The sequence below is a fragment of the Borostomias antarcticus genome (genome assembly GCF_949987555.1).
Source record: "Borostomias antarcticus genome assembly, chromosome: 22".
Classification (NCBI taxonomy): Eukaryota; Metazoa; Chordata; class Actinopteri; order Stomiiformes; family Stomiidae; genus Borostomias; species Borostomias antarcticus.
The window spans coordinates 7,604,113-7,616,794 of record NC_140255.1 but is presented as its reverse complement, the minus strand read 5'-3'; the positions used below and the strand labels follow the sequence as shown (position 1 = coordinate 7,616,794).

Below are 12,682 nucleotides of genomic sequence, written 5' to 3'. Positions count from 1 at the left end.
GGGAGGCTGGTCCTTACTGGTGTATGAAGACTGGGAGGCTGGTCCTTACTGGTGTATGAAGACTGGTCCTTACTGGTATATGAAGACTGGGAGGCTGGTCCTTACTGGTATATGAAGGCTGGTCCTTACTGGTGCATGAAGGCTGGTCCTTACTGGTGTACGAGGACTGGGAGGCTGGTCCTTACTGGTGTATGAAGACTGGGAGGCTGCCAGACCACAACAAGCCTCCGGGCAGGACTGTTCAAAACCAGCCTTCTTCACCACTGAGGTACTGCAGATTTCTGCTCTTTTTCTAATCAGAGACTAATTCAGGCCAAAAGGCAGACGAGTGACCGTGACTAATCCATGATATCAATTGATACGGCCATTTCCACTTGTCTATAGATGGCTGTCAAGATTAACGATCTAGGAACGTTCCCTTTGACTATCAAGTGTGATTACGAAACGATGAACCGGACTACGTCCGTCTTGAGGCCCGGGATTAGAGGAGGCCAAAAAGCGCGAAGCCCGTGAGGTTAAATCCCACCGAAGAAAACCGCCAGCGTCGTCAGTCCCGCCCAGACGCCCGCGCGCAGAGCCCCGGCGCGGGAAGATGCCACGCCCAGTCAGTCGTCCTCCACCACCAGCACGTTCCCGTTCAGCTGGTACTCAATGGTGGCCCAGTCGAAGATGTTGCCCTTGGGGACCCTGTGTCCGTAGTGCCAGGCCCGGACCTGGCTCCCGGGGAGCACGCGGTCCCACATGTTGAGGTCGGTCACCTCCCCCACGAAGCTCTGCGTGGCCTCCAGGTCACCCAGGTGCTTGTCCGCGTCCTGCCCCAGGAGAACGGTGCCCCCGGGCCGCACGGTGTGGCCGGGCTTGTACACCTGGTAGACGCCGCGCCGACCGTCCACCCAGAAGGCGGCGAGCCCCGTGCGGGACGCCCAGGTGAGGCACAGGCTGGTGCGGAAGGCGGACGCGGCCGGCAGGCGGAAGAAGGCGCCGTCCCCGCTCAGGTAGAAGGAGATGCGGCCGTCCTTCTCGCGCCACACGTTGAGCTCGTCGTAGTCGGCCGTGCGGTAGGCGAACAGGATGACCTGGCGCTCGCCGCGCAGCTCGGTGGCCAGGCGCATGCACAGCGTGAACGCACGCAGCTCCATCTCCCTCTGGGGGACCAGCGCCACGAAGCTGAAGTCCGTCTCGTAAGGGAAGACCAGGACCTTGCCGCCCAGGCCGACTGACACACACACACGCGCACGCACACACGCACGCACGCACACGCACACACACACACAGTTACATCAGAATGTTTCAGCTGTCATATCAGCACCATATGAAACTATGAATCTAAAATGACATCTCTGGGGAAAAAAAAGATTTGAAAACCATTCTCAAGGTAATTTCAAAATACACAAAGTAACATTGTGTGCCACAGAATAATGTATATATATATATAGCAGCAGAATGGGTTTCATTGTTTTTCATGGCCTTCCAGTACCTTCATTTGCTGAGGAGAGATGAAAGACACCCAGCAGCAGAATGGCCGCTAACTTCTCACTGCAGAAGATCTACCAAGACAAAGTTAACAAAGCATCGCTCATCCTGTAGCTATCACAACAACGCGCTGTTTCTGAATGCAACCCCAACCCATATCCCAAAACACCATGTTCACCATCACCTCTGTGTAGCCTGACAAAGAAATATCACAAAAATATATCACAAAAATATGAAGATAATCTTTTATTACCATTTTGACTGAGGTTTATTCTTCCGCAGACGGTCTTGTGGTCACTCTCGCTGGGTACTGCCATGGGGGTCAGCCTCCTCGTCCCTCCAGGCACAAACCGTGACATCAGCTCTGGTGGGGATGTGCTGACAATGGGTCTTGTGTTTGAGGGCCTCGGAGCTGGCTGACACCGGACCGTCTTGTCCGACGGTCACACCGGCGCACCCCTCCCACCCCCGAACACATGAATGTTGGGGTGTGTGTTCCACCATGTGATGGGAGAGTGTTTTCTGTCAAGTTGACCCTAAACTAGCCTGTCCTCAGCTCTCCACGCACACATGAGCCACACTCCCATAAAACATCAAATAAAAGGTTCTTTCCAGTGGGCTTTCCCACAAAGGAATATTATTGTAACGCTGTGTGCTGTAATATCGACATCGATGAGGAGAAAGAACAACACGACCAGGCATTTGTTATCAACATATCTACATTTAATACAGTTGTTTTCTCAAGCTCTCCAGAGATCCTCCAAGCTCCAACTGGTTCCATCACGAAATAAAATCAGAGATTTGCAAGCAAACCTATTTACATGGCCAGCGCCCTCACCAGCATAACGCACTCATTTAAATGAGACGAAAGAGAGAGATCTGTAAACTAATGGATCAGACCAGACAATCCTCGCTATGAAGAACGCCCCGCCTTTTCCAAAACCCCTCCTCACCAAGAAACCCTCGAACGGATTGTCCGACCTTTCCAGCATTTTAGCATTTTAACCCAGCAAGTCAAAAAATAAGGCAGAAGACTTTCAAACCACTGAATGAGCAGGAAGAACCCAAAAACGATTGAAGATTCCACTGGTTCAAAAGCAAGACAGTTGACAGATCCTGGTTATTATGACCACTTCCTGGATGACTGAGACCATCCAGGAAGGACAAACACGGGGGTTTGAAGTGAAATGTTAAGGGGAACAAAACAAAATATGACTGTCTGCGTTTGTCTTCAATGACAGTTTGCTTGTCTTTGCAAAGCACACCTGATTCACTTCATGCTTACCGATGTGGCCATCCAGTCATCTCGCGTAAAAAGCAGTTGCACTAGTAGCCAAACGCATTGTCCAAGCTCACGGGATACTGCCTTTCCATGTAGGACATTCTCCAAAGCAGCTTTCAAGAACTTCAAAACGCAGAGAGAGGGAAACCTACATCTCAGGACTAGCGGAATTCATTTTGACATTTCAACCACGAACGTTAACAGGACCCCGCGTCTAGCTCATTGATGAATTGTATTCCATTCAGATCTCTACCGAAGATTATGAAAATAATGCCTTTTTGGTGCTAATAATACATACAACTTGTAGACTTAAACCTATTCACTTTCACTATACTTATGCATATAGTACATTCAACGTAGTATAATTGTCTGTTAAGATGGACTGATATGCTATGAAGAACATTCTATCTCTGAAGGTGATGATGAGATGCAGACGCTCTGAAGCTGATGACTTCCGTTTTGGTTGGTTCGTTTTTTCTATGAACCATTCCAAAATGCCATCTTGCATACAAATGAATTGCGGTGGATTGGTTCAAGAACATTTGGCATTTCGGTCGAGGATCACGTCCGTTATGTATCAAGGACCACCGACACATACGACTGCGGGAAATCATTAGTAAATAACTAATTACACGACTAATCCATTATTCTCCATAAACAACTAAATAAACTAAAACAATACTGGAGTAAAGAGGCAAACGAAAAGCCAGTTCTGTCCATAGTTTCAGCAGAGTATCGATGGATGGGTACGTCAGACAGAAGAACGTTGGTATTTGTACATGAAGGGTCTGTGGCCCAGCTGAGTGCAGCGTGGCGCGTTCAGACAGGGTCGTTGCACTAAGAGGGGGGAGGCAGGGGGCGAGAGAGGGAGAGAGTAGGACACACGGTGACCGAGAGACCTGAGAAACGTGGCCTCTGTGTTTGAGAGAGAAGAGGCAAGCGTAGAGAGAGAGAGAGAGACGGGAGGGGGTTGGCGAGAAGGAGACAGGATGAGTAGAGAGAGGTGGAGCAAGAGAGAGAGGTGAGACAACTTTAAAGGGAAAGAGAGACCTGAAGGACATGCGCCCCCCCCCCCCCACCACATCTGGGTAAGAGGATGAGACTGGACAGCAGACCCAGGAGATAAAGAGAACCAGACATGGCTCCCATTTTCGGAAGTCCAACGAGAGATCCCCCCACCCCACCCTCCTCCTGTGCCTGTGTAGAGATCAAATCCAAGGGGGGAGGGGCTTGAACTCCTCCTCTCCAGACAGACGGTCAGTCCTCTCCTCCGCAGGACCAGGCGGGGTCTCCATGGGGGGGGGGGGGCCGGAGGGGGGCTCAGTAGTCCTCCACCCAGCCGTTCTCCTGGATGAAGGCGTCGATCACCTCCTTCATGGCCAGGTTGGGGATCAGCTGGTCCTGGGTCAGAGGGCTCCGGGTGACCGGGTCAAAATGGCCGACTCGCTACAGACGCATGGACAGATGGTAAAGACTGTATTCAATGTTACATTACATTACAGTGATTAAGCAGACGCTTTTATCCAAAGCGACTTACAATAACTCCACTTCACGTAGGTAGTCAAGTGTGCTATTACTCACCAGAACTCACAAGTGCAACTCCTTTCTAAAACAAGTGACTAAGAGCATAATCTAGTGCTGAAGTCAAGAGCAAAAACAGCAAGACACAAATACGATAGGTGCTTAAGAAGAAGGGTCCAGGTAGTACTTCTTGAAGAGGCGAGTTTGAGCCCGCGACGAAAGATGTCCGTGTCTTTGAAAACATAAAGGTCCTTCACACTACTTCACACGACTGGTCTAATAACATAATTTGATGCGAGAGTTCCTATTATAGTTGTGATGTTGCTCATCCGAATCATTGACTGCAACTGTGACAGGTACGAGGTCTCTCTATAGCCTATTTACATACAGAACACAAACTTGGGGGGGGGGACACCAAAGTCCGATTATAACAGCAGACGTTCCGGTCAGCTGACGGGGCGTGTGAGCGAGCGGGTGCAGGGCGGGGCGGGGCGTTACCTGTAGGTGCTCCTCGATGTCCTTGCGGTCGTAGGTGATGCCACTGGGGGTGATGCTGGGCTCCCTCATCAGCTCGAAGCTGATCTTGCCACAGAGATAGTCTGGGATCTCGCGCTTCTGGGAGGTCGAAAACAAAACACAAGACACGTGTGTGTGGGGGGGGCTTAACGTACGACACATACTGTATGACTTAATACTGTACACATGCCATTTAGCTGCTGAACAACTTGTAGTACAGTGAATGCATTGGGGGGGAGGGGGTTCACGTCACAGGCCAAGTGAGTCATGTAGACATGAACATTGCTTATGCTGGACGTTAAGACAAAATGGCGTCTTATTCACCATGACAATTCAACACAAACGAGGACTTATCGATAGCACAGTTAACTTGTTAAGGCGAGCCTCGACAAGCAACTACAAGTGCTGGTTGCCTTAGAAACGGCTTGGGCTAGAAATAGGGACATTAGCCCCAAAATACAATCCAACGCAACTGAACAGACATTGTGACTGTCAAACAGAACAGGGGTCTTCTAAACTGGACAGGTGGACATGTACAGTACAAGGACCCACTGACTTATGTCCAGGGTTTATGAAAGAACTGTCATAAAACATTGAAATATATATACACACACACACACACAGTATATATGTGGGAGCACCTATATATATATATGCATATCAATAAATGAAAGCACATACTCCACACTCACTTTTCTCTTTTCATCCACTTGAGAGAAGAGCTCATCCATATCCATGAGGAACTTATCCTGGACAACAACGACAGACTACAGCTGACACACCAAATGTCTGAGAAGACAACAGTTTAAGGAGAAACGCAGGAGGACATGTCTTTTTGGAATTCATCAAGTCGTACTCACATGTTTTGACTTGATCTTCACAGCCGCGCTTCCATTCTGACCGTCCTCTTCTTGCTTTTCCCTGCAGTCTTCAAGTTCTCTACAGAAACACACAGACAATAGATGATTATTTCAGTGTAATCCCCAAACAGTCCAGGTCAACCACCTCTGACCACCATCCTTCCCTCAGAACTAGAGATCCACCAATAATCTGCTCCGCCGATAATTACGGCCTATATTCCTGTTTTGGCGTCATATCAGCTATCGGCTTCATAAAGCCCATATTGCATCACTGCCAAAGAGCCATATAATGTTGGTGAGCGATAACGAGCGTGCGTGTGCACATCGCCAAGGAACCTGGAGGAGTCTGGGTATTATAACACCTTACTACACTGGGCATGCTTGGTTATGTGTTTCATGATTAGTAGCAGCGTTCAGTCAACTCTCAGCAGCCTGCCCTGTTTTAGACAGCAACGTTCAGCCACTGTAGCTTGGAAAACATTTCATTTCAAATTATTATTTATTAATAATCATTAATAATTCATGTATATATGTGTGAGCTGTAACATGCCCAGGTGATGACCAAAATAAAAACACAATATAAACTATTTTATTTGCATATCTTTTTAATTCAGCTTTCTATCATCATTTTGGAAAAAAAAAAAAAAAAAGTGAATTGGTGCTATTGAATATCGGCCTTAAAGGATAATGCGCACAGCGCGCAGACTGGCTATTCTCCATCTGTAGGCTACACTCCCGGCTCACACTACGATCCATCATATTCTAAGTCATCTTCTATATCCTCAAAATCTGATAAATATTCAGCCATATTGCACACAATATTCCAGGCACCAACAAGCCGATTGTAGAGTAGAGAATGTGAGCCGCAAGTGTAGCCTACAGACGGAGAATAGCCAGTCTGCGCGCTGTGTGCATGCGTGCTGGAGCAAGTGGGGAAGCCATTTTGTTTCTAAAGACGTTTCTAAAGTTCATATTACAGAGGCATGTGAAAAACCACAACAAGCCCTCGCTCTATGTAAGCCATCTAGCGATTCATAAAGACAGATTGATGAAAACAACCGTTTCGCGGCAGAAAATACATTTTTTAGAAGCTGCATGCTCAGTGCCCCGTCCGCCGCCATTACATGGATATACTTGGCTCGCGCTGGATTTTAAATTTCTTCTACAGGCCTCCAAATTACACCAAAGTTATCTCGGTGAGTCAAACGTCTTATAATATGCCGTAAATAAGGTTGAGGTTGTCAAAAACGAACATTATCCTTTAACATTGTAGGCCAGGTAAAATGATTCTATCTTACGGAAGTCAAGACCAAATCAAACCAAGACCTGGAGTAGTGGGCTAATACACCTAGTAGTCTAGTAACATTATCCTTTAAATATCGGCTATCGGCCACCTCAACTTGGCAATAATCGGTATCGGCCCTAAAAAATGCCTATTGGTTGATCTCTAATGAAAACGGCCCAGGTTAACCACCTCTGACCACTATCCTTCCCTCCGGCCTACACAACTTTAACCCCTACATCAACAGCCACTGCACTCTTCCCAACCCCCCCCCCCCCCCCCCCCCCCCCCCCTCACCTCTCCTTCTCTGCCAGGATGAGTTTGGTGAGATAGGCGTGCAGCTCGTTCTCCTGGTTGATCCTCTTCTCCTCGATGCTGTTCCAGCGCTTCTTCTTGGCGATGCGCAGGGCGCTGGGGATGTCGTCTCCGAAGTTCAGCCTCTGCTCCTTGGCCAGGTTGTAAGCTGGAGCGACGGACGGACGGACAGAAAACAGTGCAAATCAACTACATTTATGATAAACTGTTCTCTTTAAATAAAATCACCACTCTCAGCAGTTACAAGTTACAACAGTTACAAGTCCCAGGAAACTCTGTTTAAGACTACATAAATTACAAACTACCCCATACTGTAGAGGCAAATATGACAATGACTGTTCTAGTGTATGTGTAAGGTGTAAGAAGCAAGTACAGTAGTAGGTTGTCAAAAACGCACATTATCCTTTAACATTGTAGGCCAGGTAAAATGATTCTATCTTACGGAAGTCAAGACCAAATCAAATCAAGACCTGGAGCAGTGGGCTAATACGCCTAGTAGCCTAGTAGCCTAAACACTGATTAGTGAAGTAGGGGAGTAGGCTATTGAGTGCTGTAATAATGCTGTAATAATAGTGCTGCAGTAATAATGTCGGAGAAGACCCTGTGCAAGACCCCACGGTACGCTACTGCATTATAGACAGACAGTCCTCATTACAATAGGAATAGGACACTTCAAATCCTATAGTAATTCATTTCTGTATAGGATGTGATGTGCCAGTCGCTCTACGCCTATGTGGTTTATTTTCAGTGATTAGACTGACTGTTGACTGGTACAGCTTTAGGTGGTAAGGGAGGAATGAGCTTAATGTATTGATGCTTTTTTGTGCATGGCTGTAAGCCAGCGCACCTAGTATAGCGTTCGTCCGGTTATCACTCCCTCCCTCCGTTACTGGGGACAATGTTGGCCTGCATTTCTCTGTTGGCGCCACAAGAGGCAGTAGTCCCAGCACACCAAAATCAACCCGCCGATCTCCACTGCACAAGTAGAGTAGTGGTGAGAGCATTGGACTCCCACCCTGGAGACTGGGGTTGAAGACCCGGTGGGGATGACTTTATGGGACTATACCCCAAACCTCCACATGTTCATCCTTTCACTCCAACCTTTACCCCTTGCCTTATAGATCAGATCCTGTCCCAACCCCAACCCATATTCTAACCCCAACTAGGGACTGGAAGAAGGACACCAAAACCCAAGAGCATTGGACTCCCACCCAAGAGACCGGGTTTCCCGGTGGGGATGACTTTATGTTATCATCAGTGTAACTGCTTTAGCCACTGACCGCTACCATTAATGTTATGGAAGCTGCTGCTAGTTGTTGTGAGCTCATGAGCTAACTGGCTATTCCGCTCTTATTGTGCTGGATTAGCATTGGAAGCATTGGAACTGATGTGTCCAAGCAACAAGACCTATCTTAATTTATCAGACATTATTTCATGAAATTTCAATTCACAGCTATTTCAGTGGCATGACTAGCTTCCGTCCTACCAGTCCTGAACAGAAACGAGTCAGCCTCGCACGTAAGCCAGGCTTGACCTGGCCTGGTTTTAAACAATCAGAGCATTTTAACCACATGCTTCCACAGAAAGAGCACAGCTTTTATAGGGTCATTTCTACCAAAGAGAGACGGCTTTTCATCAAACCAGCTTCCACCCAGAGGACGTAAATGGTAAATGGACTGCACTTATATAGCGCTTTACCACCTTAGCGGCACTCAAAGCACTTTACAATGACCTCTCATTCACCCATTCACACACACACTCACACACCAATGGCAGTAGCTGCCATGCAAGGTGCTAACCTGCTCATTGGGAGCAATTTGGGGTTAGGTGTCTTGCTCAAAGACACTTCGACATGTGGACAGTCGGAGCTGGGATTCGAACCACTGACCCTTCGATCGTTGAACGACCCGCTCTACCAACTGAGCTACAGCCGCCCCTAAAAGTGTGACGGTAACCATTCCTCCTTCACCACGAATAAGGAAAAAGGAGGCTCTTTAGAAGTATTTTAAAGGTGCCATGTGTAGGATTCATTTTCACACTTATCCCGCTTGACCAACCCTACAGATTTAACCTGGTAATTATAGGCCTATAATATACTATTATATGACGAAACATAGAAAATCATGTTGTAGCCCCTTTAATTGTTTAAGTAAGACACTGAACCCCAAAATCACTCATGGTGGCGCAGTATCTAGTACTGTCGCCTCACAACAAGAAGGGCTCTCTTTCTGTGCTGTGTTTGTTCTCTCCGTGTTCACAAGGGTTTCCCCCATAAAAGAAACCAATACGAAAAACATGCGGAAGAACAGATCGCTAACGCGGTCCGTCCCTAGTGACGATGGACAGGCTGCTCCTGGCTGCCCTTGCCGGAAGGACGACGGGTTGGGATAAGAGCAGAGAACATTTAATCAGCGGCAGGCTAATGCATGTGTGTGTGTGTGTGTGTGTCATGTCACCCATGTCAGCCTATTGCATCCATGTGTTGTGTCCCGAGACAAATAAAGCCTTCTTCTTCTTCTAAGTGAAGGGAACAAGGGAAGTGATTATGGAGTATGGGGCCTTCCCAAAGGATTTGAGATGATCTCTACACAGGTTGTCAGGGAAAACTACTAGGTCCATTTATCTAGATGATATAAAAATACAGAGAACAAGGTTTGTAAATTGAGTACTGAGGTTTATCTGTATTGAGCATAATCTTGGAGTCGGCAGCAACATTACACTGTAACTGTACACGTACATTACATGTGGCAAATAAAGAAATCGTGAATCTTGAAATAAAGAGAAGGTAGTTCAAATAGAGTTAGTGCTGACCTCACTGCAGTTTGAGATGGAAAACTACTAAGTCCATTCAGCTAGCATTCATGTTATGGGAACAAGTTAAGAAAAACAGAGCGTCAGTATGGGGACCTGTAGTTGGTAGTGACCTAGTATCCATAGCCAGACCTATCATCGTTTACGCTGTGCCAGCGCTGGAGAAAGGTCTGGCTGCACTCATTATCATTTGGAGATAAGGGGGGGAAACGCTGTATTTCTTTAAAACAATCACAATCGTCTTGCGCGGAATGTTGTTGTTTCACATAGTCTGGACTGAATCTGATTGGGCCAGGAGAATCTCCCGCCGCCACCGATTGGACAGTAATAACCTAATGACAAGGCTTATCCCAAAAACCCACATTCGGTGAGCCAGACTAGCACTGACCTCTCTGCAGGTTGCCGATGGCCTCGTCATAGTTCTCCAGCTCCAAGTGGCACTGGCCCAAGAAGAAGTGGGCCTTGACCGACTGGCTGTCCAGCTCCAGCGCATGCTTGCAGTCTGCCAGGGCCTTGTCGTGCTGCTGCAGCTTCACGTGGCACAGGGCCCGGTTAGTGTAGTACACCGCCACGGATGGGTTACGGTTCTGTTGGCAGACAAGCAGGCAGACAAGACACCGACAGACAGAACAATTATGATCTCTGCAGACACACATCCTCTCAGACATGCACTGCCCATCTGTGCCCTCAATCACAAAAACTGGCTATTTATCTATAACAAGAGCACCTTTCAGCTGGTCATCAAGAGGAGAAACAACGACACAATCCAGACAAGGTCCATTATACTCACGATGGCTTTGCTGTAACAGGTGGCGGCTTCCTGGTATTTTCGGCAGAGGAACAGCCGGTTCCCCTGTTCCTTCAGCTCCTGCGCCGTGGAGCTCTTCTCCGGGCTGCCCGCCATCTTCTCCACCGGCTCCGCGGCGCCCGCTCCGCCCTGCTTCCCTATCCTGTTCCCCGTCTCTCCGGCTGGCTAGCCTGACAGGTCGAAGGGAGGTCCTGTCACTCCGCTTTATCACACGCTATAGGCGAGAAAGGGAAGCATTTAGCTACAAGCCCACACTTGGTTGACGCGTTGCTGCAATGCACCTGTACTGCGCTGAGCACAATGCGATGGGCTGCAGTCGCTGTGGCAACTCAAGAGCCCTGAACATGCATCATCATCACATCAGCATCGCCATGTCTGTGCGCCAACACACCCCATCTGGCTCGCTAACGTTGGGCTTGGTATATGGAGGAACATTAGCTAGCTAACGTTGGGCTTGGTATATGGAGGAACATTAGCTAGCTAACGTTGGGCTTGGTATATGGAGGAACATTAGCTAGCTAACGTTGGGCTTGGTATATGGAGGAACATTAGCTAGCTAACGTTAGATAGTTAACAAGCCCTACACCATCAGCATGAAATGCCAGTTTGTCACGGCCTAGGGAAGGTTAGGTATCCCAAATAATTTACTAGCGTTGGCCTAGTTAGCTAGCTAAGGTAGCTGGTGAACACGCAGGTTAGCTTGGGGTGGCTGCAGCTCTAGTTAGCTAGCTAGATACTGTCTGCAACAAAACGAGCAGACACGGAAAGTGACGAACATCGACAGCTAGCATAGCTAATCTTACCAGCTAGCTAACGCGATAGCAAGCTAGCTAAAACATATTTGGTGACTAACGTTGGTAGCTAGTTTGCTGTGACTAGTTTTATAATATATGGCTAGCTAAGTGGCGGATCCACGTGATTGCTAAATAGATAGATGGCTTAATCGTGTATTTATTTATTGAGCACACGGATCAAAACCAGGCCCTCAAATAAATCTAGCTAACGTAGTTAAGTCAGCTAGCTAGGACGAGAAACCCCTTCGTTGCAACACCCTCGGTGCGGCTAGTAGCAATCGCTTGTAACTAGCTAGCTGGCATCGCTAGACACCTGGGGCATAAAATGCAGACCACACCGTTTCCCACCTCACCTTACAAAATAAACTTCACATTCAGATGACAGAGAAGTCGGTACATTTCAATTTCGATTCCTAATTGATCTGCTTTTCCCCATCACGGGCTGTCATGGTAGTTTGTTGTTATGCGGACGTCATGTTCTTTGAGACGGAAGCCTGTGAGGTCAGGGTACTGCGCAATAAAAAGTAAAGAGGAAGCTACTGTTTTAGTGTACATCCCATCCATGCCTCATCATATGCGTCGTGTCACTGAGAAATAGCCACAGCCCTCCCAATCCTTGTCCAAACTAATGGATGATGTGGATTAGAATCTTACAGGATGTGAATAGATTTCCAGTCTACTCATCACTGCCTGTCTCAGCTCTGCTTTCCCTACTCACTGCCCAACACAACATACCATATAGGCCTACAGAATGAGTGATTCACAGGCTATTATTGGTCTGGAAATAAAAATGAAATACTTTAATAATGATGTGTTCAACAGTTCTACTATAGATATCTTCCCGATCTACTGTAACAGTCAGACCTAAACTGTGTGTGCTCTTAATCAATTTGAATGATGGCTTATTGAAACGCTTCATAACTCATTTCAAGAAACTCTTCTTCTTCTCTGCCATCAAACTCAGAGTAAAACACATCTCCACTGTTTGCTGCCACCATCTACAGTATATTATCCAACAGC

General features: G+C 47.5%; 2 protein-coding genes across 2 annotated transcripts; both read right to left on the bottom strand.

The window, feature by feature from the left end:
• Nucleotides 1-605: 605 nt before the first annotated feature.
• Nucleotides 606-1,790, bottom strand: LOC311323720 (C-reactive protein-like; the record flags this gene model as incomplete). Its single annotated transcript, XM_084456018.1, has 2 exons — nt 606-1,216; nt 1,727-1,790. The coding sequence occupies 2 exons, from the start codon at nt 1,788-1,790 to the stop codon at nt 606-608; spliced, it is 675 nt and encodes a 224-aa protein (XP_084312144.1).
• A 436-nt stretch (nt 1,791-2,226) lies between these two features.
• Nucleotides 2,227-12,145, bottom strand: stub1 (STIP1 homology and U-Box containing protein 1). The gene is made up of 8 exons (XM_084455804.1): nt 12,016-12,145; nt 10,851-11,082; nt 10,449-10,647; nt 7,232-7,397; nt 5,653-5,731; nt 5,485-5,541; nt 4,775-4,891; nt 2,227-4,201 (listed from the first exon to the last, which is right to left on the bottom strand). The coding sequence occupies exons 2-8, from the start codon at nt 10,962-10,964 to the stop codon at nt 4,076-4,078; spliced, it is 858 nt and encodes a 285-aa protein (XP_084311930.1). The 5' UTR covers nt 10,965-11,082; nt 12,016-12,145; the 3' UTR covers nt 2,227-4,075.
• Nucleotides 12,146-12,682: the final 537 nt, after the last annotated feature.

What these genes read in the sequence shown, in the direction of transcription:
- stub1 (XM_084455804.1), bottom strand. Translation starts at nt 10,964, where the DNA reads ATGGCGGGCAGCCCGGAGAAGAGCTCCACGGCGCAGGAGCTGAAGGAA. An exon ending in CCTGTTACAGCAAAGCCATC is followed by an intron (nt 10,648 to 10,850) that starts GTGAGTATAATG and finishes GTCTGCCAACAG; the next exon opens with AACCGTAACCCATCCGTGGC. An exon ending in AAGTGGATGAAAAGAGAAAA is followed by an intron (nt 4,892 to 5,484) that starts GTGAGTGTGGAG and finishes TCGACCTCCCAG; the next exon opens with AAGCGCGAGATCCCAGACTA.